This window comes from Triturus cristatus, chromosome 9, assembly GCF_964204655.1.
Source record: "Triturus cristatus chromosome 9, aTriCri1.1, whole genome shotgun sequence".
Lineage (NCBI taxonomy): Eukaryota > Metazoa > Chordata > Amphibia > Caudata > Salamandridae > Triturus > Triturus cristatus.
In genome coordinates, this window is record NC_140592.1 from 701,738,625 (window position 1) to 701,765,033 (window position 26,409).

At 46.4% G+C, this 26,409-nt stretch overlaps 1 protein-coding gene across 2 annotated transcripts in view; it reads left to right on the forward strand.

Annotated features, from left to right (window-relative positions):
• SIPA1 (signal-induced proliferation-associated 1) overlaps nucleotides 1–26,409 on the forward strand; it is a 229,611-nt gene that overhangs the window by 115,042 nt on the left and 88,160 nt on the right. For both annotated transcript variants that reach the window (XM_085625838.1, XM_085625839.1), the window contains exons 3-4: nucleotides 15,943–16,067; nucleotides 17,223–17,411. In XM_085625838.1, the coding sequence (XP_085481964.1) occupies nucleotides 15,943–16,067; nucleotides 17,223–17,411 (314 nt within the window). The remainder of the gene's footprint in view (nucleotides 1–15,942; nucleotides 16,068–17,222; nucleotides 17,412–26,409) is intronic.

Consider the following 26,409-nt stretch of genomic DNA (forward strand, 5'->3'; position numbering starts at 1 on the left):
AACGCACCCCACTTATCGCCTGAGCCACCTCATCGTCTGTGAGAGCTGGCTCGAGATACTCATTATTTTCATCCAAGAGGATGGGGCGCCTGATATCCCTAAGCAATTCACTATTATCTTCGTCTGTGTAGTTGCCAGTAGCGTGGTATAGCGTTCGATAATAGTCAGCAAAGTGGGTAGCTATTTCCTGGGGGTCGGTTATGGGGACTGTGTCTTCACCGTGTAGCTCGGGCACTAAGGGGGCCGCCCACTCCCTCCTGTCCAACCATGCAATTAGCTTCCCCGCCTTATCACCATGTTCATAGATTCTGCTCTGCGTATCTCTGCCCTGTGCCCTGGCTCTATCCTCGGCTATGCTTCTGTACTCGTCTTGTTTCAAGTTAAGGAAATAAAACTTTTCGGTGGGCACGGTCTGAGCTAATTCTTACTCCACTCTCAATATTTCCTCTTCTTCTCTCACTAACTCCGCCTGCTTATTCTTCTTCTTTCCCGCTATGAGGGATAGCGTTTCCCCACGAATTACTGTTTTGTAAGCTTCCCATGATGTCTGTGCTGAGTCAACCGTCCCCTCATTGTCTTGAAAATAATTGTCTGTGGCCTGAGCTATTTTCTTCTGGGTTTCTGGGTCCCTCAGGTACCATGAATTGATTGGGGCTATCTTCCCAGCGCTCATGTGACCCAGGACTATCTGCATCCAGACCAGAGAGTGGTCCGAGGTACCGCTATCCAGGTGACGAACCTCCCTGATATTGAACGCCTGTGCCGCTGGGACTAGGATTCAATACGGGAGAGACTATTATGGGCTCCCGACAAGAACGTGTATTGATTTCTATCGGGGTTGTGGGTCCTCCAACCATCCACCAGACCCATTGACTCAAGCAAGTCCGGTAGCCACCTCTGTGATGGTCTAAGTTCCCGTGGGGGATGCCGGTCAAGCGTTCCAGACTGCACTGCATTAAAGTCTCCTCCTATCACAAGGAGGCCGACAGGGAATGCCAGGAGGATACAACCCAGATCTTGTGAATGTATCATTTTGAAGGCCGGGGGGAACATACACTGAAAGAAATGTGGCTGTCTTGCCCTCCCACAACCTCGAGACCCTGAAATACCTACCCTGAGCGTCAGATCACGTCGTTTGAATCGTGAAATGGAACGTGTTTTTGGTTAATATTTCCACCCCTCGCAAACCCGTCGTGAAGCCCGCGTGTGCCACCAACCTATATCCTCCCTTGTTCAGAGCCTGACATGCGTTCCCAATAAGGTGTGTTTCCTGTAGGAGGATGACATCTGGGGCGTGTCTCCTGATGTACTGGTTGATCATCCCACATTTAATCTTGTCACCCAGGCCATTTACATTCCAGCTGAGGACTCTAACCCCTATATCTCTGTGTGTACCCATTGAAATGCAGACACTGTAGCTGCTCCTGCTCGGTGATTGATGTTTGCGTTGTCGAAAAAAACATACTCCAGACTCATTTCAAACTCTAAAAACAGGAACTTCCCCTCCCAAGCTCCCCCCTCCCTGCATCCCATGCTCAGAATTGTTGATTGGACTGAACCTGCAAAAAAATCGTTATAATCAAACAACAATAACAACCCCTCCCAACCACCCCCACCCTCCTCCCCTGCACTCTGGGCTTCAAACTGCCCATAAATAAACATGCAGAGTGCCTGTCGCCCCACCAACATGACTAAAAGTAGAAAATTGGGGTACGTGGTGCCACTCTCCCATCCCCTCCCCTCAATAATACCAACACTCGATCGTCTACAACTCACTCAAGGATATACCCTACAACTGGTAGTGAGAAGGGTCCAGGATAAAGAATGTCTCTCATGGGCGCACCCAACCTTTAGGTCAATATCCCAATCCGACCCGTTTGACATAGAGTCCCAGATCAGTACATCCCCCAACCCCTAGCGCTCCCCCCCCCCCCCAATCAACTTTACCACATCGTCCGAGGGAAACTCCGTCAGCGATTCTCCAGCCACTCCGCTGCCGACTCCGGATACTCAAAGAACCAGGCTCGACCGTCCGCCTCCACTCGGAGTCTAGCGGGGAAGAGCATGACGTACTTGAAGCCTTTATCCCTCAGTGTTTTTTTCATTCCAAGGAACGAACGTCTCTGTTTCTGAACTATCAGTGTGAAGTCTGGGAAGAACGATATCTCAGCATTCTCGTACTTCAGGAGTGGGCCCGTCCTAGCGTGCTGAAGAATAACATCACGGTCGCGGAAGTTATGCACTCTGGCTAGGATTGGATGAGGGGGGGCCCCGGCCTCGTTCGACTTCCAGGGACCCTATGTGCTCGCTCTATGACGAAGAATTTCCCTAACCCCTTGGGTTTTAGATGGTTGAGGATAAGGTCCTCCACGAATAGATCTGTAGCCTGCCCTTCTGATTTCTCCAGAACACCCAGAATACGAACGTTGTTGCGACGCAGGCGTCCTTCATAATAGTCCAACTTGGAGTTAGCGAATTTCCGAAATATTTGTAAGTCCTTGACTTCTAGTTGCAATTAAGAAATGTCTTTCACTAGGCTCGTAGTGGTTAATTCCACTTGCTTCACCCGCTCATTATTTTTATTCATGTCCGCCCGGAGCAGGTTGACCTCTACTGTTATGGCGTCCATCTTATGCTCAAGGGAGGTCTTGATACCCGCAATTGCCTCCAGGACGTCCTTAAGCGTTGGTTCCAGTGTGGCTTCTCCCTGTGTTGCGCCACCCTTGCCTACAGGGGAGGAATCAGGCAGTGATGTCTTGGGGAGCGCGTACCTGTCCACCCGATTCTGCTGCACGGACTTGGAGCCCCGAGACGTTGACATTGTGGCTGCAGCGCTGTTTCAGATGTTATGTCTACGGCGCACCACCTCTCAGGGCGCCCGGCCCCACGATCACCGCTTCCGTCTCTGCTCACTACAACCCCCGGACAGGCCTCAGGTCTGGCGATTGGGTAGCTGGTCGCCCACAGTGTCCAACCACCGCACACGATGTCAGTGGACGCCCAGCCAGTAGTACTCACTTCATGCCCTAGAGGTGTAGGGCTGATGGAATTGCGAGCAGGCCACCGCACCCCAGTACAGCCAAGTATCGCAGGTATCAATGTGCCATTGACAGGCCTGCCAGGGGAAAGACAGGCCCAGCGCTATGCCAGCAGCGGACGGGAAAGCTATCCACCACCCACGCTCTCACCACAGGAGTTCACAGCTTGGTCCACCGCAAAGACTGCGCAGGGCGGGCACCGGCAGGAACAGCGTCTACATCGAGTGCGGCGCTCCGTCAGCAAGTATGGAGCGTGGTTATCAGAGGCGTCCCCACACCCCCGCGATGGCAGCTCTGTGACTCTTCCCCAGGTTACCTTGAGCCAGCGCATCAGCAGCAGGGAAAATCACCGTGTGCGAAGCCTGCAAATCTTGGTCTCCTGAGGGGCTCGGGCGAAGCAGGAGGTCCGCACCCCTCCTCTTCGGGTCTGCTGCTGACGTTCAGGCCGGCCGAACCTCCGGAGCGGCGCACTGATGCGCCACCTCTCGGGCCCGGGAGCTACCGCCGCTGCTCCAGGGACGCCTCTGGCAGGGGGTGAGGAGTTGGCCAGGGATGTGTCTCAGCCGCTGTGCTACCAGTCACCGTGGAGCCCTTCGGCGTGTAGTTCAGCGCACCCGAGGTCCACAGCCAACCGTCTCCGCAATCAAGGCCCGGAGCCCACGTTGTTACCGGGCTCCGGGGATTCCCGGGCGCTCCTGGGTTCCCTGGCCGATGTCGTGCTACATGTGCTGCTGGGGACTCTGAGGATCTACTCCGGTTCGGATATCCGGGCGACAGGTCCGCCGAGATGGTGTCTGCGTGCAGGTCCCGCCGACACTCGAGGTCCCGGCTTCTAGGCCACGACCAGGTCTCGCCTCAACACCGGCTCGCTCTCAGCCCCCGATTGCCGCTTGAAGCTCGGAGAGTCCGATGTTATGCCAGGCGCCTTTCCCTTAGGCAATCGTGCGGTCGAGGTACGGATACTTGGGCCGGACAGACGGGGGATATGAGGGTTTGGCGGAGCTCTGCTAAGCTGCAGCCATCGCGCTTCGTGGCTTGGCCACGCCCCCTCAATGTCTGTTTTTAATTACTGATGGGTTTGATGTTCGGAGGGACCCAGCCCACGTAAAGCTCTGAACCTAGACCACATCTCCTCTTCATAATAAAAATATTCCTAAAATATGCTTCATCTATCTTCATTGTAATTTTTAACCTTAAGATATACAACATGGTTTATGATTTTATTAGACAAGATTGAATGTGCCCATTTTTAGATAAAAACATCTAACTTTTTAAAGCAAGTCACTGGAGGCCGTGCTATTTCCTCCAGAAAAACAGACTTGAGTGAGGGCATGAGCAACACTTTCAGCACAGAAAATGCACAATAAATCTGTTTGTGTTTCAAGTATTTATTTGCTAGATGTCTCAGTGAGTTATCGCTCACCATTGACATCTGTAGAGATATTAAAATCGTAACAAACTCAGAGGAAGCAGTATGCGATCAACCACCAAACATGTGTTAGCTTTAATTACCCTAATACCAAAAGTAATCCTAAGCCTAACAATAAGCTTTCACTTTACCTGGTCCTAGCCCTAACACTGAACCTAATACTAACTCTTACTCTAAGCCCAACAATAAATTTAAACTTCAGGCTAAACCTAAACGTCCCAGACGTAACCCAAACCCTAACACTAATCCCTTAACTTAATCCTAAAGCTAAGCCTATCCTCTAACCTCACACCTAAACCAAACCCTAAAGTCAGCACTACTCCTAATCCTTAACCTTACCCCTTATTTTAATCCTTAGCCTTACAATTTTATGGCAAGGAGGCTAGCATTATGCATTCACTCGTATTCACTCCTGGGCAGCAAACACTTAAAAGTTCCAAGAATCAGAACACTAAACTACCACACAAAGAAATAGAACTCTCCAGTCCTATATAATCCTTTTGTCCAACATTTTCTTCCTCTTCTGTTTCCTGCTTCTGGGCAGATAAGTATCATAGATATGAATGAACAGATATTTGTTTTTTAAATATATTGAATGCTTGAAAGGAATTGGTGTATGTGAAATACTAATTTTTGGGGGGTAGAATGACTTTTTGACTAAATGATTAATATATATAGGAAAGAATGTTTTATTTGCACTTAATTTCCATTATAGTAAAAAAAGTTTGTTTTCATTGGAATGCACAGGTATATTTCACAATTTATTAAGTAATCTTTAAAAGAGTATTGGTTGTGATTTATGGTAAGTAAGGACAAATTGATATTTAACTGACGGTAAGTTTGTTTACTGTGATCTGCATCGGGGGAACCGTGCATCCTTCGAATGAGGAGAGGGCAGTTTAGCTTCAGTTGGGAAGAAGAAGCACTTAGCTGCCATATTGGAAAAGGGCACGCTTACGTGTCATAATTTCTCATCAGTACACGTCTTTGTTTGAAATAGATCTTGATTTTTAAACAATAGGCTTGTGTTTAAGGGCTTTTGGCGTACAAGGCAGGCATCCTAGCAGCGCTCATTTTGACTGTAATCGTTGCAGGAATCTGGGTCTAGGCAGTTGAAAACAGTAAGGAGGGGTCAGGAATATGACAGGAAATAAATTAATTTTATTGGAGTACTGAGGAAATATTATTTTCAAAAGTAGTAAGTTTGGGGGTAATGATTGATGACAGTGGCAGAGCAGGAGTCTGGTGAAACAAATGCAAAAACAACAAATGATGGACAGAATGCAGAACAATGTCATACATTCACCCCAGTACAGAGATCTGGGCCTAAATCCATCGTTTTTTTGCTCACCATGCCATTCCAGTTTGAACCCAGCCATATGCAAATCAGTCTTGACCCTGTGCCCCATGGGAACAGTCCAGCCCGAACTGCCAAGCCAGGTCCTCCCTGGACTGGAAACAAGCATCCTAGGACCGGTTTCGGGCTTTCAGCCCTCGTCAGCCAGGATAGCTTGATTCCAGTGGCATGGAGAGCAAGGGACTCACGTCTGAGCATACCCTTCCCACTCGGGGTGACAAATGCAAAAACAACAAATGATGGACAGAATGCAGAACAATGTCATACATTCACCCCAGTAAAGAGATCTGGGCCTAAATCCATCGTTTTTTTGCTCACCATGCCATTCCAGTTTGAACCCAGCCATATGCAAATCAGTCTTGACCCTGTGCCCCATGGGAACAGTCCAGCCCGAACTGCCAAGCCAGGTCCTCCCTGGACTGGAAACAAGCATCCTAGGACCGGTTTCGGGCTTTCAGCCCTCGTCAGCCAGGATAGCTTGATTCCAGTGGCATGGAGAGCAAGGGACTCACGTCTGAGCATACCCTTCCCACTCGGGGTGACAAATGCAAAAACAACAAATGATGGACAGAATGCAGAACAATGTCATACATTCACCCCAGTACAGAGATCTGGGCCTAAATCCATCGTTTTTTTGCTCACCATGCCATTCCAGTTTGAACCCAGCCATATGCAAATCAGTCTTGACCCTGTGCCCCATGGGAACAGTCCAGCCCGAACTGCCAAGCCAGGTCCTCCCTGGACTGGAAACAAGCATCCTAGGACCGGTTTCGGGCTTTCAGCCCTCGTCAGCCAGGATAGCTTGATTCCAGTGGCATGGAGAGCAAGGGACTCCCGTCTGAGCATACCCTTCCCACTCGGGGTGACAAATGCAAAAACAACAAATGATGGACAGAATGCAGAACAATGTCATACATTCACCCCAGTACAGAGATCTGGGCCTAAATCCATCGTTTTTTTGCTCACCATGGCATTCCAGTTTGAACCCAGCCATATGCAAATCAGTCTTGACCCTGTGCCCCATGGGAACAGTCCAGCCCGAACTGCCAAGCCAGGTCCTCCCTGGACTGGAAACAAGCATCCTAGGACCGGTTTCGGGCTTTCAGCCCTCGTCAGCCAGGATAGCTTGATTCCAGTGGCATGGAGAGCAAGGGACTCACGTCTGAGCATACCCTTCCCACTCGGGGTGACAAATGCAAAAACAACAAATGATGGACAGAATGCAGAACAATGTCATACATTCACCCCAGTACAAAGATCTGGGCCTAAATCCATCGTTTTTTTGCTCACCATGCCATTCCAGTTTGAACCCAGCCATATGCAAATCAGTCTTGACCCTGTGCCCCATGGGAACAGTCCAGCCCGAACTGCCAAGCCAGGTCCTCCCTGGACTGGAAACAAGCATCCTAGGACCGGTTTCGGGCTTTCAGCCCTCGTCAGCCAGGATAGCTTGATTCCAGTGGCATGGAGAGCAAGGGACTCACGTCTGAGCATACCCTTCCCACTCGGGGACATGGCTTGGCAGTTCGGGCTGGACTGTTCCCATGAGGCACAGGGTCAAGACTGATTTGCATATGGCCATGTCTGAACTGGGGTGGCGTAGTGGGCAAAAGAACGATGGATTTAACCCAGATCTCTTGACTGGGGGAGAATGTCTGCATTGTCAGCATTCCGTCCATCATTTGTTTGTTGTAACGCTTTTCGCCCTAAGTGGGATGGGTATTCCTAGACGTGGGACCCGTGCTCACTACGCCACTGGAGTCAAGCTATCCTGGCTGATGACGGATGATAGCCAGAAACCGGTCCTAGGATGCTTGATTCCGGTCCAGGGAAGACATGGCTTGGCAGTTCGGGCTGGACTGTTCCCATGAGGCACAGGGTCAAGACTGATTTGCATATGGCCATGTCTGAACTGGGGTGGCGTAGTGGGCAAAAGAACGATGGATTTAACCCAGATCTCTTGACTGGGGGAGAATGTCTGCATTGTCAGCATTCCGTCCATCATTTGTTTGTTGTAACGATTTTCGCCCTAAGTGGGATGGGTATTCCTAGACGTGGGACCCGTGCTCACTACGCCACTGGAGTCAAGCTATCCTGGCTGATGACGGCTGATAGCCAGAAACCGGTCCTAGGATGCTTGATTCCGGTCCAGGGAAGACATGGCTTGGCAGTCCGGGCTGGACTGTTCCCATGAGGCACAGGGTCAAGACTGATTTGCATATGGCCATGTCTGAACTGGGGTGGCGTAGTGGGCAAAAGAACGATGGATTTAACCCAGATCTCTTGACTGGGGGAGAATGTCTGCATTGTCAGCATTCCGTCCATCATTTGTTTGTTGTAACGCTTTTCGCCCTAAGTGGGATGGGTATTCCTAGACGTGGGACCCGTGCTCACTACGCCACTGGAGTCAAGCTATCCTGGCTGATGACGGCTGATAGCCAGAAACCGGTCCTAGGATGCTTGATTCCGGTCCAGGGAAGACATGGCTTGGCAGTTCGGGCTGGACTGTTCCCATGAGGCACAGGGTCAAGACTGATTTGCATATGGCCATGTCTGAACTGGGGTGGCGTAGTGGGCAAAAGAACGATGGATTTAACCCAGATCTCTTGACTGGGGGAGAATGTCTGCATTGTCAGCATTCCGTCCATCATTTGTTTGTTGTAACGCTTTTCGCCCTAAGTGGGATGGGTATTCCTAGACGTGGGACCCGTGCTCACTACGCCACTGGAGTCAAGCTATCCTGGCTGATGACGGCTGATAGCCAGAAACCGGTCCTAGGATGCTTGATTCCGGTCCAGGGAAGACATGGCTTGGCAGTTCGGGCTGGACTGTTCCCATGAGGCACAGGGTCAAGACTGATTTGCATATGGCCATGTCTGAACTGGGGTGGCGTAGTGGGCAAAAGAACGATGGATTTAACCCAGATCTCTTGACTGGGGGAGAATGTCTGCATTGTCAGCATTCCGTCCATCATTTGTTTGTTGTAACGCTTTTCGCCCTAAGTGGGATGGGTATTCCTAGACGTGGGACCCGTGCTCACTACGCCACTGGAGTCAAGCTATCCTGGCTGATGACGGCTGATAGCCAGAAACCGGTCCTAGGATGCTTGATTCCGGTCCAGGGAAGACATGGCTTGGCAGTTCGGGCTGGACTGTTCCCATGAGGCACAGGGTCAAGACTGATTTGCATATGGCCATGTCTGAACTGGGGTGGCGTAGTGGGCAAAAGAACGATGGATTTAACCCAGATCTCTTGACTGGGGGAGAATGTCTGCATTGTCAGCATTCCGTCCATCATTTGTTTGTTGTAACGCTTTTCGCCCTAAGTGGGATGGGTATTCCTAGACGTGGGACCCGTGCTCACTACGCCACTGGAGTCAAGCTATCCTGGCTGATGACGGCTGATAGCCAGAAACCGGTCCTAGGATGCTTGATTCCGGTCCAGGGAAGACATGGCTTGGCAGTTCGGGCTGGACTGTTCCCATGAGGCACAGGGTCAAGACTGATTTGCATATGGCCATGTCTGAACTGGGGTGGCGTAGTGGGCAAAAGAACGATGGATTTAACCCAGATCTCTTGACTGGGGGAGAATGTCTGCATTGTCAGCATTCCGTCCATCATTTGTTTGTTGTAACGCTTTTTGCCCTAAGTGGGATGGGTATTCCTAGACGTGGGACCCGTGCTCACTACGCCACTGGAGTCAAGCTATCCTGGCTGATGACGGCTGATAGCCAGAAACCGGTCCTAGGATGCTTGATTCCGGTCCAGGGAAGACATGGCTTGGCAGTTCGGGCTGGACTGTTCCCATGAGGCACAGGGTCAAGACTGATTTGCATATGGCCATGTCTGAACTGGGGTGGCGTAGTGGGCAAAAGAACGATGGATTTAACCCAGATCTCTTGACTGGGGGAGAATGTCTGCATTGTCAGCATTCCGTCCATCATTTGTTTGTTGTAACGCTTTTCGCCCTAAGTGGGATGGGTATTCCTAGACGTGGGACCCGTGCTCACTACGCCACTGGAGTCAAGCTATCCTGGCTGATGACGGCTGATAGCCAGAAACCGGTCCTAGGATGCTTGATTCCGGTCCAGGGAAGACATGGCTTGGCAGTTCGGGCTGGACTGTTCCCATGAGGCACAGGGTCAAGACTGATTTGCATATGGCCATGTCTGAACTGGGGTGGCGTAGTGGGCAAAAGAACGATGGATTTAACCCAGATCTCTTGACTGGGGGAGAATGTCTGCATTGTCAGCATTCCGTCCATCATTTGTTTGTTGTAACGCTTTTCGCCCTAAGTGGGATGGGTATTCCTAGACGTGGGACCCGTGCTCACTACGCCACTGGAGTCAAGCTATCCTGGCTGATGACGGCTGATAGCCAGAAACCGGTCCTAGGATGCTTGATTCCGGTCCAGGGAAGACATGGCTTGGCAGTTCGGGCTGGACTGTTCCCATGAGGCACAGGGTCAAGACTGATTTGCATATGGCCATGTCTGAACTGGGGTGGCGTAGTGGGCAAAAGAACGATGGATTTAACCCAGATCTCTTGACTGGGGGAGAATGTCTGCATTGTCAGCATTCCGTCCATCATTTGTTTGTTGTAACGCTTTTCGCCCTAAGTGGGATGGGTATTCCTAGACGTGGGACCCGTGCTCACTACGCCACTGGAGTCAAGCTATCCTGGCTGATGACGGCTGATAGCCAGAAACCGGTCCTAGGATGCTTGATTCCGGTCCAGGGAAGACATGGCTTGGCAGTTCGGGCTGGACTGTTCCCATGAGGCACAGGGTCAAGACTGATTTGCATATGGCCATGTCTGAACTGGGGTGGCGTAGTGGGCAAAAGAACGATGGATTTAACCCAGATCTCTTGACTGGGGGAGAATGTCTGCATTGTCAGCATTCCGTCCATCATTTGTTTGTTGTAACGCTTTTCGCCCTAAGTGGGATGGGTATTCCTAGACGTGGGACCCGTGCTCACTACGCCACTGGAGTCAAGCTATCCTGGCTGATGACGGCTGATAGCCAGAAACCGGTCCTAGGATGCTTGATTCCGGTCCAGGGAAGACATGGCTTGGCAGTTCGGGCTGGACTGTTCCCATGAGGCACAGGGTCAAGACTGATTTGCATATGGCCATGTCTGAACTGGGGTGGCGTAGTGGGCAAAAGAACGATGGATTTAACCCAGATCTCTTGACTGGGGGAGAATGTCTGCATTGTCAGCATTCCGTCCATCATTTGTTTGTTGTAACGCGTCTGGTGAAACAAACCAGGAAAATATCATAAGGAGAATTTTATCACAGTAATTGGAGGAGGCAGTTCAAGAAACAGTTAGGAAAGTGATCATAAATATAGAAATTTTGTAAATATGGATGGGAAAGAGTATTTTTCAATTTCTGAAGGGGAAGATTGAGTAAATAGAGAGGTCCAGACAGTGAGTGTAACAAAAAGAGAATGGATTGGGATAATGCAACAGAAAAGAACGGAGTCCAAAGCAGCTCAACTAGATTAGGTATCCAAGGCGGCACACAAAATGGGCAGTTTAACTCTGCAACTTAGTAGAATCATCTCAATGTTTTGGAGCAGATGGAAGATGTAACAGATTTGAATGAACATATTTTGGATCTGAATTATAAGGGTTCCTTAGATGATGATTTTGGAGATGGTGTGAACTTTAAGAGTAAATAGAAAAGTTCAATTATGGATCCATTAGGTGAAAAAGTGTTTGATCCTAGGCAAATAAGAAACCCATTGGTAAGGAATGGTGGCCATTAAACCTTGTAGCAGATTATATCAAACACTGGTTAAGAAGGCCACTGGAAAGAGAAGAAAGAAACATTATGAAGGTTGAATGCTCTCACCCTGCAATAGATAAAAGGATGACTATGACGCCAAATTTTGATCCAGAATTAATAACATACCTTTTTAAAATGGGCAGAGACCCTAGGGAAGGGTTCGAAAGGTCATTAAAACAGTGCCAAGATATGCTTATAGTGTGCTGGGGCCTTTAGCTAGAATTTTTGATTTAATTGAGGAGGCTTGTTTGAAAGGGATTGATTTGGACATTCGCCTACTAAGAGGTTGGTGTAAGTGTGCAATTTGTTTATTAGGAAATGCAAATGCTGGTATGTAAGCAGACAGACGCAAAGCAGTTCTTTTGCATATTAGTCCTAAATTGGGAGATCTGGCAAAAAAGGAGTCTAGTGGGGAAGTCAGAGGTTTACTGTTTGGTGAATGAATAGTTGGGACAATGGTAAAATATGTGCAGATGTTTACAGCCTTGGACAAGGCCCGGTTTTCAATGCGACGAGTGTTAGCAGGGAATACTTCTTATGGAAGAGCTGGGAGGAGAGGACAACCTCTCCGCTGTGGACCTTATACGTCCTTGTACAGAAGATACTAAAATGTTGGAACTTTTAGAGGAAACCAGGGCGTGTCCAGTTTCTTTCCCCAGTGAGGGAGAGGAAGCAGAGTTAGACTATCTAGGGGTCGGGAACAAAGTGCCAATCCAGGGCAAGGTGAGAGTGAAGGCCGTTTCCAGTACTATCCAAGGAAAATTGGAAGAAAGATTGAGATTTTATCTGGAGCAATGGAGGAAAATTACAAACTATCCCTGGGAGTTATCAACAGTAGAGGATTATCAAACAAAATTCAATTCATAGCCTCTCCACACAAAGGGACCAAAGGAGTTATGTTTTCAAAAGGGTTTGAATACTATTAGGAGGTGGCACGTATGTTAGCAAAAAATGCAATAGTTAAGGTGGAGGAAGGCCAGGTCAGTTATGTATTTACTCTGTTTCCTGTGGAAAGGAAGGACACGTGTTGGAGACCAGTAATACATTTGAGAAACATAAATTATTTTGTGACCTACAGACATTTCAAAATGGAAGGTTTTCACATTTTGAGCTACATGTTACAGTAATTGGATTGGATGATGAAAATTAATCTCAAAGACGTTTATTTCACGATTCCATTAGCCTTAGAGAGTCAATGCTATTTGCAATTCAGATGGAATGGTCAATTGTACCAGTTTCGATGCCCTCCGTTTGGTTTGTCTGCATCTCCTTGGTGTTTAATGAAGGTTTTAAGACCAATAGTGAGATTTGTTTTAAAAAAGGGGTATAAGATTGATTGTTTATCTGGACAGTATACTGATAATGAATCAGAGTTTGGAAGAGTTGAAGAGTCGATTAATTTTGAAGGATTTGTTGGAATTACTACGTTTCATGGTCAATTTGGAATAGTTGGTCCTAGTGCCATCTCCGAACATGAAGTTTCTGGGTTGTGTAGTAGACACCGTAAGGGCTCAGTTGTTGTTGCCAAAAAAAAGGTCAGGAAGATTAGACAAGAAGTGAGTAATGTGTTAAAAAAGAAGAGGTGAAATTGAGCGGTGTGATCAGTCTATTATCCTCTTCAATACAGGCTGTGTTTCCAGGTCTTTTACGATACAGGGTCTTACAACGTCTGAAGACATAAGGTCTTTTGAAAGGCCTGTGGTACGAACACAAAGTAGCTATGGCTCTAGAAACGAGGGAGGAGTTAAAATGGCAGATGGAAAATTCGGATGCCTGGAACGGTCAGGCAATATTTGGATTAAAACCAGATTATGTTCTGGAAACAGATGCAAGCCAAACAGAATGGGGGTGCAATGTGTTCAGGACAGGAGACAGGAGGAGTTTCGCATGGGTTGAAGAAGAAAGAGCATATAAATTGCCTGGAGAGGAGAGCAGGGATGTATGCCCTATGCAGTTTCTAAATTCAGCTTCAAGGAAGTTCGGTTTTGTTGAAAATGGACAATGTAGCAGCAGTGACATATATAAACAAATTGAGAGGAAATAGATGAAGGAAATTGTAAAAGTTAGCTTAGGAAATGTGGGAGTTTTGCTTGGAACACAAGATTGGTTTGAAGGCTGAGAATTTACCTGGGGTAGACAATGTAGGTAGGGGCTTATTCAAATTTAATACATTTGACGGATTTCAGCTATTGGAAATTGAAGGAGGAGTATTTCCAGAAGATGCAGGAATGTATGGGACCATTTGGGGTGGATCTTTTGCATCCCTGTTGAGTTTCCAGTTGAAACATTACATCAGTTGGAGACCAGATCCAGGGTCCCTTAGCAGTAGATGTTTTCGTATGGGATTGGAGAGAGATGAAAGTGTATATGTTTCCACCTTTTTCAATGATTCAGAGGGTGTTAATTCAGCAAAGGAGACAGAAGTGTCTAATAGTATTGGTTACTCTGTTTTGTAGAAACCAAGCTTGGTTTCCAAAGGTTATTCAGATGGTGATGAACATTCCTTATCTGATCAGGTCATGCAAGGGTCAGTTAGGAAGAGTATAGGTGGTAGAACATCCTTTAGTAGAATCTGGTTTGCTCAACCTTCTAGTTTGGAAGATTAGAGGATATCAAGAAGATTCCAAATCTACAAGGAACAGCTTTAGGGTCGCTCAATTAATCATGGGCTCCAGCTACTAGAAAGAGATATAGAATGCATGGGGAGTGTGGCTACATTGGCGCATGGCAAAAGACTTGAATCCTGCGGAGGCTAAGGTAGAGGTGGCAAATTTTAGGGCAGATTTATTTATGAAAGGTTTGCCATACAGAACAGTAAATTGTTATGGTCAGCCATTGCAACTGAACATTCTTTGATTCAGGGGATGTTGATTGGTAGGAGTCCATTGAGTTGTAGAGTAATCAAGGGAATTTGTTTAAAGAGACCACCAAGGCCTAGATATGAGTCACTTTGGGATGTGGATTTGATTTTAAAGTTGATTGAAAGATGGCCAAGTGATACATTTTTGAGTGGAAGAGAGTTAACATGGAAATTAGCTACTTTGTTGTGTTTGATTTCTTGCAGAAGGGTGTCAGATGTTAAGACACTGGAAGTAAGTAATAGATGTTATCAACCAAATGTGGTTCTTTTTGAGATTTGGAGGAGGACTAAGACTATGTCTGGTTCTATTTTCACCCAACATTTGATCATAAAAAATAAAAATAAAACTAAGAATATTTTTGGACATAGATAATTTTGTTTTCAGAAAATAAATAGAAGTGAGGAAAGTTCAAGAGGATAAGGAAGAACGATTTAGGAAGAAGCAGAAAAAGTGGAAGAAAATGTGCTGACAACTGGAGCATTTGTGGCCAAGAACAATATAGTATGTGCCTGGGGTGGGGGGCACCCCCTCCTCGATTGGAGGATTGGAAGTCCCATCTGTACTGGTGTCAGAAAGCTGAACGAGCGGTCTATCAAAGCAGAGGCTAACCTAAAAAAATGGGACAAGGTGTGGGGCAGCTGGTACGCCTACTGTGGCGAATGATCAAGATGGGAGGGGGGGGTTAGGATGAATTATGGATTTTGTCCAGGTTTATATTCATACTCTGTGACTGTCTGATGTATTGTGGTTGAGCTTGATTGAGTATGTTTCCCGCACCATTATTGTCTGTATTCTTCCCATGTCTTCATTGCTGCATCTATTGTACCGTGAGCATATGTTTTTTCTTGCTCTAAATAAAAAGATTTTTTTTAAATGGTGGACAAAACGATTATGTAGGACTGGAGGATTCTACTATTTTGAGTGGTAGTTCAGTGTTCGGATTTCTTGGAACTTTAAAGTATTTGCTGCTCAGAAGGAGTGAATGCAGGTTAATGCATAATGTTAGCCTCCTTGTCTTTAATGAAATCGCCATTCTTTATGCAGTAAACCTATAAGAATCGACATTACCCATGTATCTATCGTGTTCAATGTAGCTGTGTTTTAAGTAGCGATTTTATAACAGTGCTACTCTCAGGAGTGGTAGTTTTGATGTAGTCCCGTATATGTAATGGTACATGAATGTTGTTGGTTCCTAGCACTCCATCAAACCAGTGTGCCCCTATGGACATGGTTGACACACAAACACGCACACACATGCACACCTATTCATTTCTCAGGTTTGCCACCAAGCTGAGCTCTCTCGTCAGCATTACCCCATGCAAAACTCTTAGTATCAACCCCAGTGCTTAAGCAATAAAGGACTCTTACCACTGTTGCTCCAATCTTTCTGGCTAGTGGGGTTGGTGTGTATCAATATTTTCTTATCCTTTTATTGCATTTAACACAGCATGTTTTGCTTTCTTAGAGCACCAGAACTTCTTTGGCATAGACGAACGGTTGGGCCCAGTTGCCATCAGTCTGCGCCGGGAAGAGAAGGAAGGGGCCTGTAGCCCACAGTTCACCTACCGCATAATTTTCCGAACTACTGAGGTATGTCCTGTTTTTTATCACAAGATGAAAGAGAGAATCCAGTCTGAACAGGGTGAAACAGATAGACACAGCATAACTGACCTTTCATCTCAGGCCGTCAGTTAAGCAATGTGTAGAATTTCATTGGCATATCAAAGTTTGCTTGGAATATGCTGCTGGTTGCAGTTCAGTTATGCTTGGGCAGATGTCAACCTAAAATGATGGCAAGACACGTCTCATTAAGGGTGTTGAATTATTTTGTTTAGAATTAAATGGAAAACAATTTGACACCAAGAAAAGTCAACCACCGCCACAGAAAGCCAGTGCAGAGCCTAATCAGGACAAAAACAGTTGAAGCTCTGCTTAGGAACACCGACCTTCATGACTCGTACTGATGTTCCTTTTAGCCATCCCTCTGGGAAAGGACCTGGAAGATACAAAATGGCCTCTATCATAGCCCTCTGGAAACTGTCAACTATGAACAGTCTCCTAGGTTGATGGAGTGACTACAGTGCACTTATTAATATGCCAACCTTGAAGATATGCCTGACCTCTCTTTCTTGAAGGGCACTTACATTGCCCTGATAGGAGACTACGATACTCGTGTTGAGACAGCTAGCTGAAGACCAGGCCTGGGTCTTAACAGAAGCACGTTCAAGGGGACATCTAATTATGGATCAGTTCCCCAAGTCTGTCAAGGAAGGAGTTGATATTCCTGGAAACTGATGCGGATGTAGGCCTTCTCAGACCAATTTGATGTGGGTGTACAACTTATCTCTCCTCTTACCCTCTCTCTGGCTTCCAGATAAATCCTTGTCTGATTGATGTTACCCTTTAAAATTGTATTTTTGTGTTTACACAGCGCAACGTATCAAAGCTCTTGGAGTATGGTTAGCAAGCTGTGACATAGCAGATGCAACAATGTGTACGTAGGTCGCCAAGTGCTTGACAGTTGTGGTTAGAGTCTGCTTGGCGTGCAACTTCTGAACATGGATGAAATGTTGAATGCTCTTTAGGGGTGGATATTTATTTAACAAGAGTAAAAGGAAACTTCCTATGTTATTGTGCCCTCAAAGTTCTGTTTGTGCCGAGTTCATTAGTTAGGCTTGTATCTGTTGCTTCCTGAGAGTGTTGCATGCTTTCCTCTAATAATTTTTTTACATTTAAAATTTTCAGCTGAAGACCTTGAGGGGCTCCATCCTGGAAGATGCTGTGCCTGCTGCTGCCCGTCACAGCAGCCCACGCGGGCTACCCCCTAAAAAGCTTCTAGAGTATGTGATCCCCGAGCTTAACCTGCACTGCCTGCGCCTGGCCTCCAATTCACCCAAAGTGCCCGACACACTACTGAAGTTGGATGAGCAAGGGGTGAGTGGCAAGAAGCCAGATGGTCAATTAGGGGGTTAGGGAGAAGGTTTTGGGCCTATCAGGAAGGTTAGCGTGAGCTTAGTGTGTGGGCCACATGGTTACAACATAAAGAGTGGGAAACTCTTCCACGTGTGTGGATGTTTATTTGCCTGTATACTGTATTGTATTGTAGGTTTATTTTGTGCTTACATACCTCAGCGAGGCGTTCACTCGCTTTAAAGGCGAGTACCATGCTACTTTGTGGAGCCCAGACTTGCTTTGTAGTGTTAGTTGTAAGTGTTGCAGTAGCTGTATATTTTGCAACAGTATTATAGTTGATATACCAAACAGTTGAAAGCAGTTTCTAGTCCAGAGGAAAGTTATTTGTTAATTGTTGTTATTGATGCGGTACTCCTATTATATACTCGATTTGTATTTCTAATTATGTATGTGATTGAAGGGAAAGGGTGTTAAAGAACACTGTTACTGAATTTGGGTAGTATTGTTAGAAAAAACAGTTTCGGTGTACTTCGGGTTATTCGTATACACAGTAGATCAGTGAGTCTGGCGGAAAGACCTATATACTAGTAACTAACGTGTCTGTGTGTTTAGTGTTAGATGTTGGTGTAGTAATGCTGTTGTGTGTGGTTCATGCTTTGTTGCTGGGTATGATTGTCCACGCATGCTTTCTGGTTGTTTTGATGTTTTTGCAGAGCTCAGTATTTCTGTGGCGATGTTGTTTATTATATTTGATAGCCAACTAAAGGCTGTGATTTGTCTTTGTCAATATGTGCAGCGGTTATGTCTGTGTGGATGGGCAGTGTACTGCATGGAGTGCTTCTGCATCTACTCGCATGTGTACATCCCAGCATTTCCTCTTGCCTTCTAGCCTACAAAGTCCCCACTGCACATTCAATTTCAATATGCCATTTTCATTAGAACATTCATATTAACCTCTTGTCTTCCATTAACCCTGTACGTTACATGCCCTGATCTAATCCAGACTTACAAACTCTCCTGTAGGTATGCAACCACCACAGTGCCAAAGGCAAGCCAGCAGGTGTTGTATAACTTTCAACATCACACTCACACACCTCGCCTCCTTAGGCCTTTTCCCACCACCTCACATGCGACAACATGTCCCACATCATGACCTGAAGAAGTATGTGTGATAAATGTAAATGTGCAGATATTTATATAGCGCAAATCACCAACCGGTCTCTAAGCGCTTGCTTAGGGAACCCGTCCTGGTATTCCCCTGTGAGATAACCCAGCAGGGCATCCACAAGGTGAAAGCCATGCATCCCGCCGCGAGGGGCCATTGTGGAGATTAAGCAAGCTATTGCCCAGAGTCGCAGAGTGTGAACCCATGAATTGAGTATGCACTGGAGCGAGAATTATCGAGTCCATGGACAATTTATGGACTCAAGACCCAGCCAAGCCGGGAATTGAACCCTGGTCCCGGGCTGACCTCTGCTTCCAGGTCTGCCTACTCTAACCATTGAGCCACACTTCTCCACAAGGATGAGTATGTGTGATATCATACCCTACATGCTCACTTGTGTACTTGTGCTAACTTGAATGTTGTCACCGCCATTGGTGCTTGCTTATCAGCCAACGAAAGCTGTGCAGCAGCACACACTCAGCCAGCTATGACACTGTCAGTGATATAAGTATATTAGTGCATCTGCGCCCATATTGGGAGATGACAATCAGAAACAACAAGTACGTCAAATACCTGCTAACACTGGATTGATTGTTGGTGTCCCTAGCACTACCTTGCTACCCCTTGACTCAAGGTTATGAAGACATCACCTGGAGCAGAAAGTAGACAGAGCTCAAAGAGTCCTCAGTCTCAGTAACAAACCGGATGCTGTCGAGTGTGAAGGGTGAGACAAGGTGACAGCCACTGAGGTGGACAAAGAGTGCATGATGTTACCTCCCCTTCCGTCTGGGAACTGGATGAATCAACATCCATAGTAAAAAGCCCATTACAATGGCAGGCATTCCCTTTACAATTAGTGGTAATTGAGCTTAACATTGTATAAAGTTGTGTATAGTGACTGTGGTGTTCACACGGTGTGTATTTTTGAACAGTGACATAATGAAAGCCTGGTGTTAGGCTGGCGTGATTAAAAGGAGATGTATCATGAATGTGCGAGAAGTGAAAAACAAGGAAAATGTGTCTTCATATGAGCACATTGTGTGTATTTGTAGCTCTGTGTGGAAAGTGGCAAAACACAGTATGTGTCATGAGTGTGGCTTAATCTTAGTGAACTGTGAGTATTTCAAGTTTGTCTAAGCATGCCTATACATTTGCAGGCTGTGATCTCTCATGTCCCATACCCAGAGCCACTGGATAATTGTGCTTGTTTTGTTGCAGTGTTTTCCGTATAAATATTCATTTGCCTCACTCACCACATAATGCCCTATCTTTAGTACAATTAATGCATTTTAACCCAAAAATTGTTTGTAGCTCACATGGTTCAAAAATCATTTTTATCATTATTTGTATTTAATTGTTATACCCTGAATCATTATGTAAAACAAAGATGAACGAATACAAAGTATAATACTTTTAACTTTGTTATCTTGATTTTAACTCATTGAAATATTTGGTGAAAAACGACACAAGTGTACAATTAGATTCTCTCCGATTCAAAGAGTAGTAACCCGTAGATTCAGCTTTTAAATGACATAATAGTGGAACTATTCTCGTTACTTGCAAAGTGTCACGTTCAGGAACAAACACATTTCGTGCTCAGAAGTTTCAATTTCAGTGTGACATAAACCACGATTTCGATGATCTCTCTATTTTCACCCTTCCACACACGGCTAGTTGCCAAGGAGGGTATTGCAATTGCAGTGAAGTACCAGACACTTTGAAATTGCTAACCAGTCACCTCTCCGCTGTTACAACTGGTACCTATTTTGTCAGGGTGATGTTAATTAGCTTCCGCATTTGAAAAACTTTAATGCAATTTAAACATGGTGGGAAGATTGGCTCCTTCTTTGTCGTTAAAAATGTTTATTTCGCTTTTTATACCAAATTTGCAATCGCATGACAAAAATGTGTTCTTAAAGCAGCAATTATTTCAAGAGGGTACTAGGGCTTCAACAGTATACACAATTTTTTGCGTCGCTACCTCAGTTATGCCTTTAATCTTGGAGTGAGAAAATGACATAATAAATTAGAAATGTACAGTACTAAACACCCAATACATGCAGCTTCACAAACAAGGGAACTAACAGACAGAGGTCATTGCAAACTACAGTTTTGTTACAGATGGGTCCCATGTGGAGCCGCTATCCTCAGCAGACTGTTCTAAAGGCTGTTATTCACTGAAATTATGTAACAGCAGTGGAAACCAAAACTTGATTTTCACTGCTGTGACTTTAACGACGGCCATTGTCTGTTTGCATCTATTGTACCACTGTATTTCCGTTGTATGGGCATAGGTAATTGTGGATAAAGAGAAGGTTTTTCACATTGGAGTGTTGAGTTCTTCGCACTCGTTCCCTATTTGATGTCACTCAGAACCCTTCAATGAAAAACATCCCGTTATTTACAGTTACCCATCTATAATTCTGTAGATTGTAAGTTACACCATTTTACACAAAGATGTAATCTTAGACAATTCAAAGTGCAGGGCAGAATGCCAGTCACCAGGGCATCCTTCTTAACAGTGAAAGCCTGGAGGGCGCGTTTGAAAGGAGGTTCTCAGTCGTGAGACCGAGCATGGAATGCGTTCTAAACGTAGCCGTTTCTGGTTTTAGGGCCTTCATTGCATGACCACTATTGGCCTAGAACAGTGTGACTCAAAGTACAGCCCGGGGCCGCCTGAGGCCCTCCTGACCTTAAGATGCGGCCCCTGTTTGAACAGCGGCACTATGCTGCTGTTTACTTTACAAAGCGCTAACACTCATAAAGATATTAAATAAATGTCAAATATTTATTTACAGTTGAACTGAAGTAAAAAAAAAAGTGCAGAAGCTGTTCTGCACCACTTAACTTTAAGAACACTTTAATTTGTAAAAACATCTTGAAACAAACGTGTAAAAATATGATAAGTCCCTTTAAAAATTCCAAAAAGCATATTTCACTAACCTGCAGAAGCGTTTCACCGTAGTACATCAAATTCTAAAAGTGTATTGCATTTTTTTACAGTGGCAGTTTTCAAGCATGAATTTAGATACACACATCTCTCCAGCCCCACCCTGACAACAATGCCAATAGGCAAAGTGAAATCAAACAAATGCCTAGGATCACACAGTTTGGTCAAGTGTGGAAGCTGGGATTGATCCAACATGCAAATAAACCACTAGATGTACATGCTTTGCTTCCCCTATTCCCACTTTACACCTCCCACTCCCCGACTGCCACTATGCTTGCATCAATGCTGCCCTCAGGCACAGCACAGATGAACATTTTGGCCCCTAGGAAAATGTCTGTGAGTACCAGGGGCCTAGAATGTTTCCTGGGAGATCTGTGCCAGTGGGTTTTGGTGATTGGGCAGTTCCAGAGAAGTTTGACTGGTAGCTTCAGGATAAGGGGAGGAGTTGTTTGTTAAGTAATTTGAAGGAAGATCTATTAGTCCAGGAAGAGACAAGAAGCCTCGCTAGTGCCTTTTGCTTGGGTTGTATGACAAAAGAGGGAAGGAGTTGCAAAGGGAGGAAGGCTAGATTAAAAAAGACCAGAAGATAAACAAGCATTGGCATAGCCAATAGGTCTCGCCTTTGGGACCTTATAAGTGTTTAGCCATGCAACAGTTGCATAACTAAATACTTATAAGGTCCCAAAAGCGAGACCTATTGGCTATACCAAGTGATCGCGATCAAACATCAAAGCGGCCGTGCGGCCGCGAAAGTGAAAGTAATCGCGGTCAAGCGCGGCGCGCGTGCCCGCACACATGTACTGTAGCTCTAGGCTGGCCTGGTAGCACTTTTTGGAGCCCTCTCAAAAAGTCTCGCCAGACCAGCGCATGCGCTGGGTCAGGCGAGACCTAAAAAGGGGTATGCACTTGTGTGCAAAATGAATTAAGCCTTTTTTATTTTTATTTACCATTGTGAGATGGATTGGTAAATAAAAAGTAATATCAAAAGTGTTTTTTTTTTTTATTTTGCACTAAAGTGCTTTAAACAAAACGAGGGAGTGGGGTTGAGGGGGGAAGCGGGCATGGGTCAAAGCAACACAGAGAGGGAAGTCTGGGGGAGAAGGACACATGCAAGAGAGAAACAGGAGCAGGGAGTGGGTTGCAGGGTTGCAACAGGCACAGAGGGTGAGAAGTAAAGGTCAGTGGTGCAGTACATGAGAGAGAAAACGTGAAGCGCTGGCAGTGGGCAGAGAAGCACACTATGAAGGTAGCTGGAAAAGACGTGTGACAATAGGAGAAGCCACTCAAAGAGGTGGTAAACAAGCTAAGCTGTAGAGGAAGGACAAAGACAAAATGGACGGGCTAAAACAAAGTCAGTGAGTAGAAAGCGAGCTAATGTGAGAGACAAAACACAAACCCAATGGTAAGCACTGGGTGGAATACATTCCTAGGCAAGCTTTGAGCATGTCCCCACAATCTCTTTGCCACCAGCCAGCTGTGGTGTCTGGTAGGCTTCGACCTAAAATGTATTACTTTCTGTATATAATTCATCTATGAGATAATGCATCCAATGTGGCGTGTATTTTTGAAATATAAAATAGGCCCTTATACATTTCACTGCAAGCACTCCATATGAGGTGGAATGGTGCACTAAACAGCCAATAGCATCATGTGAGAGGGTAATACTCATCTGAGTGGCACCAAAGCAGCCTCTGTGTTTATTTTAAAGTATTGGTAATAAGTGGTCTATCAGACAGTGGCGCTGCCAAGCCAGTCCTGAAAATGCAATAGAGTAAGCAAGAAGGTAATAGCACATTCTTGGGCTGAAATAGACCCCATTTTGTAGCTCCTTAGAGTGTGGCATTAGAGTTTCTAGGACATGGGTTGTTAGGGCAAATGCTATGCTATGTACTGTTCTACTGTTCTAGAGTAGATTCAGGGCTCTTCGTGACTTGCTGTGTTATTTATGGGCAGAGCTTTTTTTGCAGAGAATACACTTTTCTTTTGCTAGAGATAAAAGATACAGTGACTCTGACCATGTCCTTGAAAGCAGTTCAGTTTCTGCACAACAGACCCTTTCAAGAGATTTAGATGTGGGAGCTAACTTAAAGATTTAAAACGGTTCCTAAAAGTGTTCAGCCCAATGTAACCCACCACCAAAAACTGGAACACGTTGCTGTCAAGAGTTCTGGCATCAGAGGGTGCTGGTTGCCACTTAGACCAGTCAAAGCAGTCCAGTTAATTGTTCACTGGTTATGTCAATCTGTACAGGACGTGGCATAGTCTTTCACAGTTCATTGTCCAGTAGGAGATCCTAATTGGATCCTCAAAGTCAGTCAGTTTTTAAACGTTTAGGAGATCTTGCAGGTGGTAATGTCCTAGGCCAGCAACCACAGCGCACTCCCATGCTGTGGTCACGTTTTGGGGCATGCCTCATGTGAACGGAGGGTGTTGAAGTACCCACAGCTCCTAGGGTACCCACTGAATACCAATGCTTGGCAAGTTGTGATCTAGAATTGAAATGTAGGGTAAGAGCATAGATCCCGAAAATAGGGCTGTATCTCCTTAACCATAAGGTCAAGAAAGATAATTCAATTGATTCAAGTACCAGTTTGACTGCCACTGATTAGAGAAATACGCTCTGATAAGGGTGTGAAGGTGCAAGTCCTCTTGGCCCCACTTGGACTGTACAGAACAAGGGACAGAATAGTTTGTGGATAAAGCACCCAGCACACGATGGTGCAGAGGAGTCAATAACCCGCCTGATATTGTTTTTTGGTCTTTGTCTCTTCTCCAGAGCCAGACTAGCTGACCGACAGCAATGTATGAAGATGGGAAAGAGGAAAGGCATAGTTTGACTTCAGCAGGGGCAGTCTACAGTAACAAAGGGAATGGACTGGCAGCCCCCCTTTCATGGACGAGGTCCTCAGCAAGAGCATACACAGGGCGGCATGTGCAGCCAGGAGAATGACACCCTGTATAATGGAAAGATGTTAAATGGTAGCGGCAGTTTCAGTTGATAATCTTTCAAGTATTTGCCCGGCGGTAATCGCCTCTCATACCACTCGATAATTTACCAATAAAAGAGGCAGGCGCCGGAGACTGGAAGGCAGGAAACAAAGTTTTATTCCGTCGGAGCAGAACACATCAGATCAGACAGCAAGGTATCGTCACGAGGTGCTCTAACTGCATCTCTGAGACCTGGTCTCTTATACACTGGTTTATTGCTTTATTACACATAGTACATTCTTGAGATTCCCTTGATGCCTGAAAGAACATCCCCTGAAGCCCCGGCTCAGATCCGATCCCACACATAGATACAGTAGAAGTTCCCACCCTACCCGCAGTGGGAGATGGCTATCGCGCAGTAGGGAATTCCGCTAATTCCCGGGGGTGTGTGCAACTGGCCGGGTCTCAGGGGGTAGGGGCTTTGATCTACTGTAATCCCTTTGATGTGGGGTGTTTCCCTTACAGTAGGGGCAGTAAACTGCATCCGCAGGGCTAGGTGATGGCCTGGGACCAGTTCAGACAATGGGGCGCAGAGGAAGGGGGTTATCAAAGGAGAGGCATGACCATGTATGGGTTGTCGGTTGGAAGTGGTTCCGTAGCAGGGTCGCGCAGAAGGTGAGGGTTTATGGCCTGTATGAGAGAGCGGGGGTGGCCGGCGCGCGGGGGATGCTTGCAGCGCCAAGGGAAAACGCTGGCGGTCGAGAGTGAGCGGGGAGAGAGCGGGGTGCCTAAAATGGCGGCCGTGCATTCGTTGTGCGTGGCGCTGGGGAGAGGCAAGATGGCGCAGATAATGTTCAGTTTGCACGCTAAATTTCCACAGTCCTCCCTTTTAACATGTCTCGCCAGCTTGCCTAGTTTGGATCTATCCCCATAATACCCCGTACCTCCACCTCGTTCAGAGCTTTCATCCGCTCAGTTTCAAAGTCCAAAGTCTTAGGGCAGATGCAGTTCATAAAAAGCGAACATAAAGGTGGCAGACACTGAATCCCCAAGCAACATCCACATAGTAACACAATCGGTATCAGGATAAATGAAAACAGTCTCCATCCCCAACCTTTAATAGTGTCCCAAAACCAACTCCCCAGTGACCATTCTTCTTGTTCTTGATGAACCTCTGCGGACAGTCTGTGGAGATGTTCTATTGCTTTGTAGACTGAGGGTGAGTTATCCGGTACGTAGGTACAACAGCTGGACCCAATGATGCGGCATGCTCCTCCACGATCTGCCAGAACCACGTCTAGAACAAGGCGGTTCTGGAGAGCCACCAGGCGGACGGCCTGAAGCTCAGCGGTGTTGTTGGCGAGGGCGCCAGCTGTAATGTTCATTGCCGTTTCGACTGCCTGGGTTAAGTGGCGGATGGCACGGCTGTTTGCCATCGGACCCCAGAGTGGAACAAGGCCTTTGACTGCGTCCATGAACTGTGCTCCGGTGGAGTCGGCCTGCACAATGTCTTTGGCCCGTTTCTGTCGGTGATGGTTTGCTGGAGCCACATACGTCGGAGGAAGGACAAAGGCGATGTAGCAGGTGCCTCCCCAACCTTTCGGAAGCCAGGTGTAGGCCTTAGTACCACAGACGAAGTACATATTCGGGGAGGCAACAAAGGAGGGTGGGTCAACTGAGTCCAATGTTCGGGTGATGAGGCAGGAGCTGTGGCCCACCAGCTGTGCCCCCAGGCCTTCGAGGCATACAGACCCAGTGATGTTGATGACGGACAGGGCCACTGTTAGGGTGGCGGCCGTCCGTTTCCGGAGGTAAGAGAAGGTGGGTCTGGCTGGATTGTTGAACACTTGCATTTCAACTCGTTCTTTGGCAGGGATGTCCATGTGAAAGGAAGTGTTCGATCTCAGAGGGCAGAAGAGGGCAGAAGTTCTTCCAGTTTTGTTCAGCCAGAACCCATGGTAAAAGTGTGACATGGT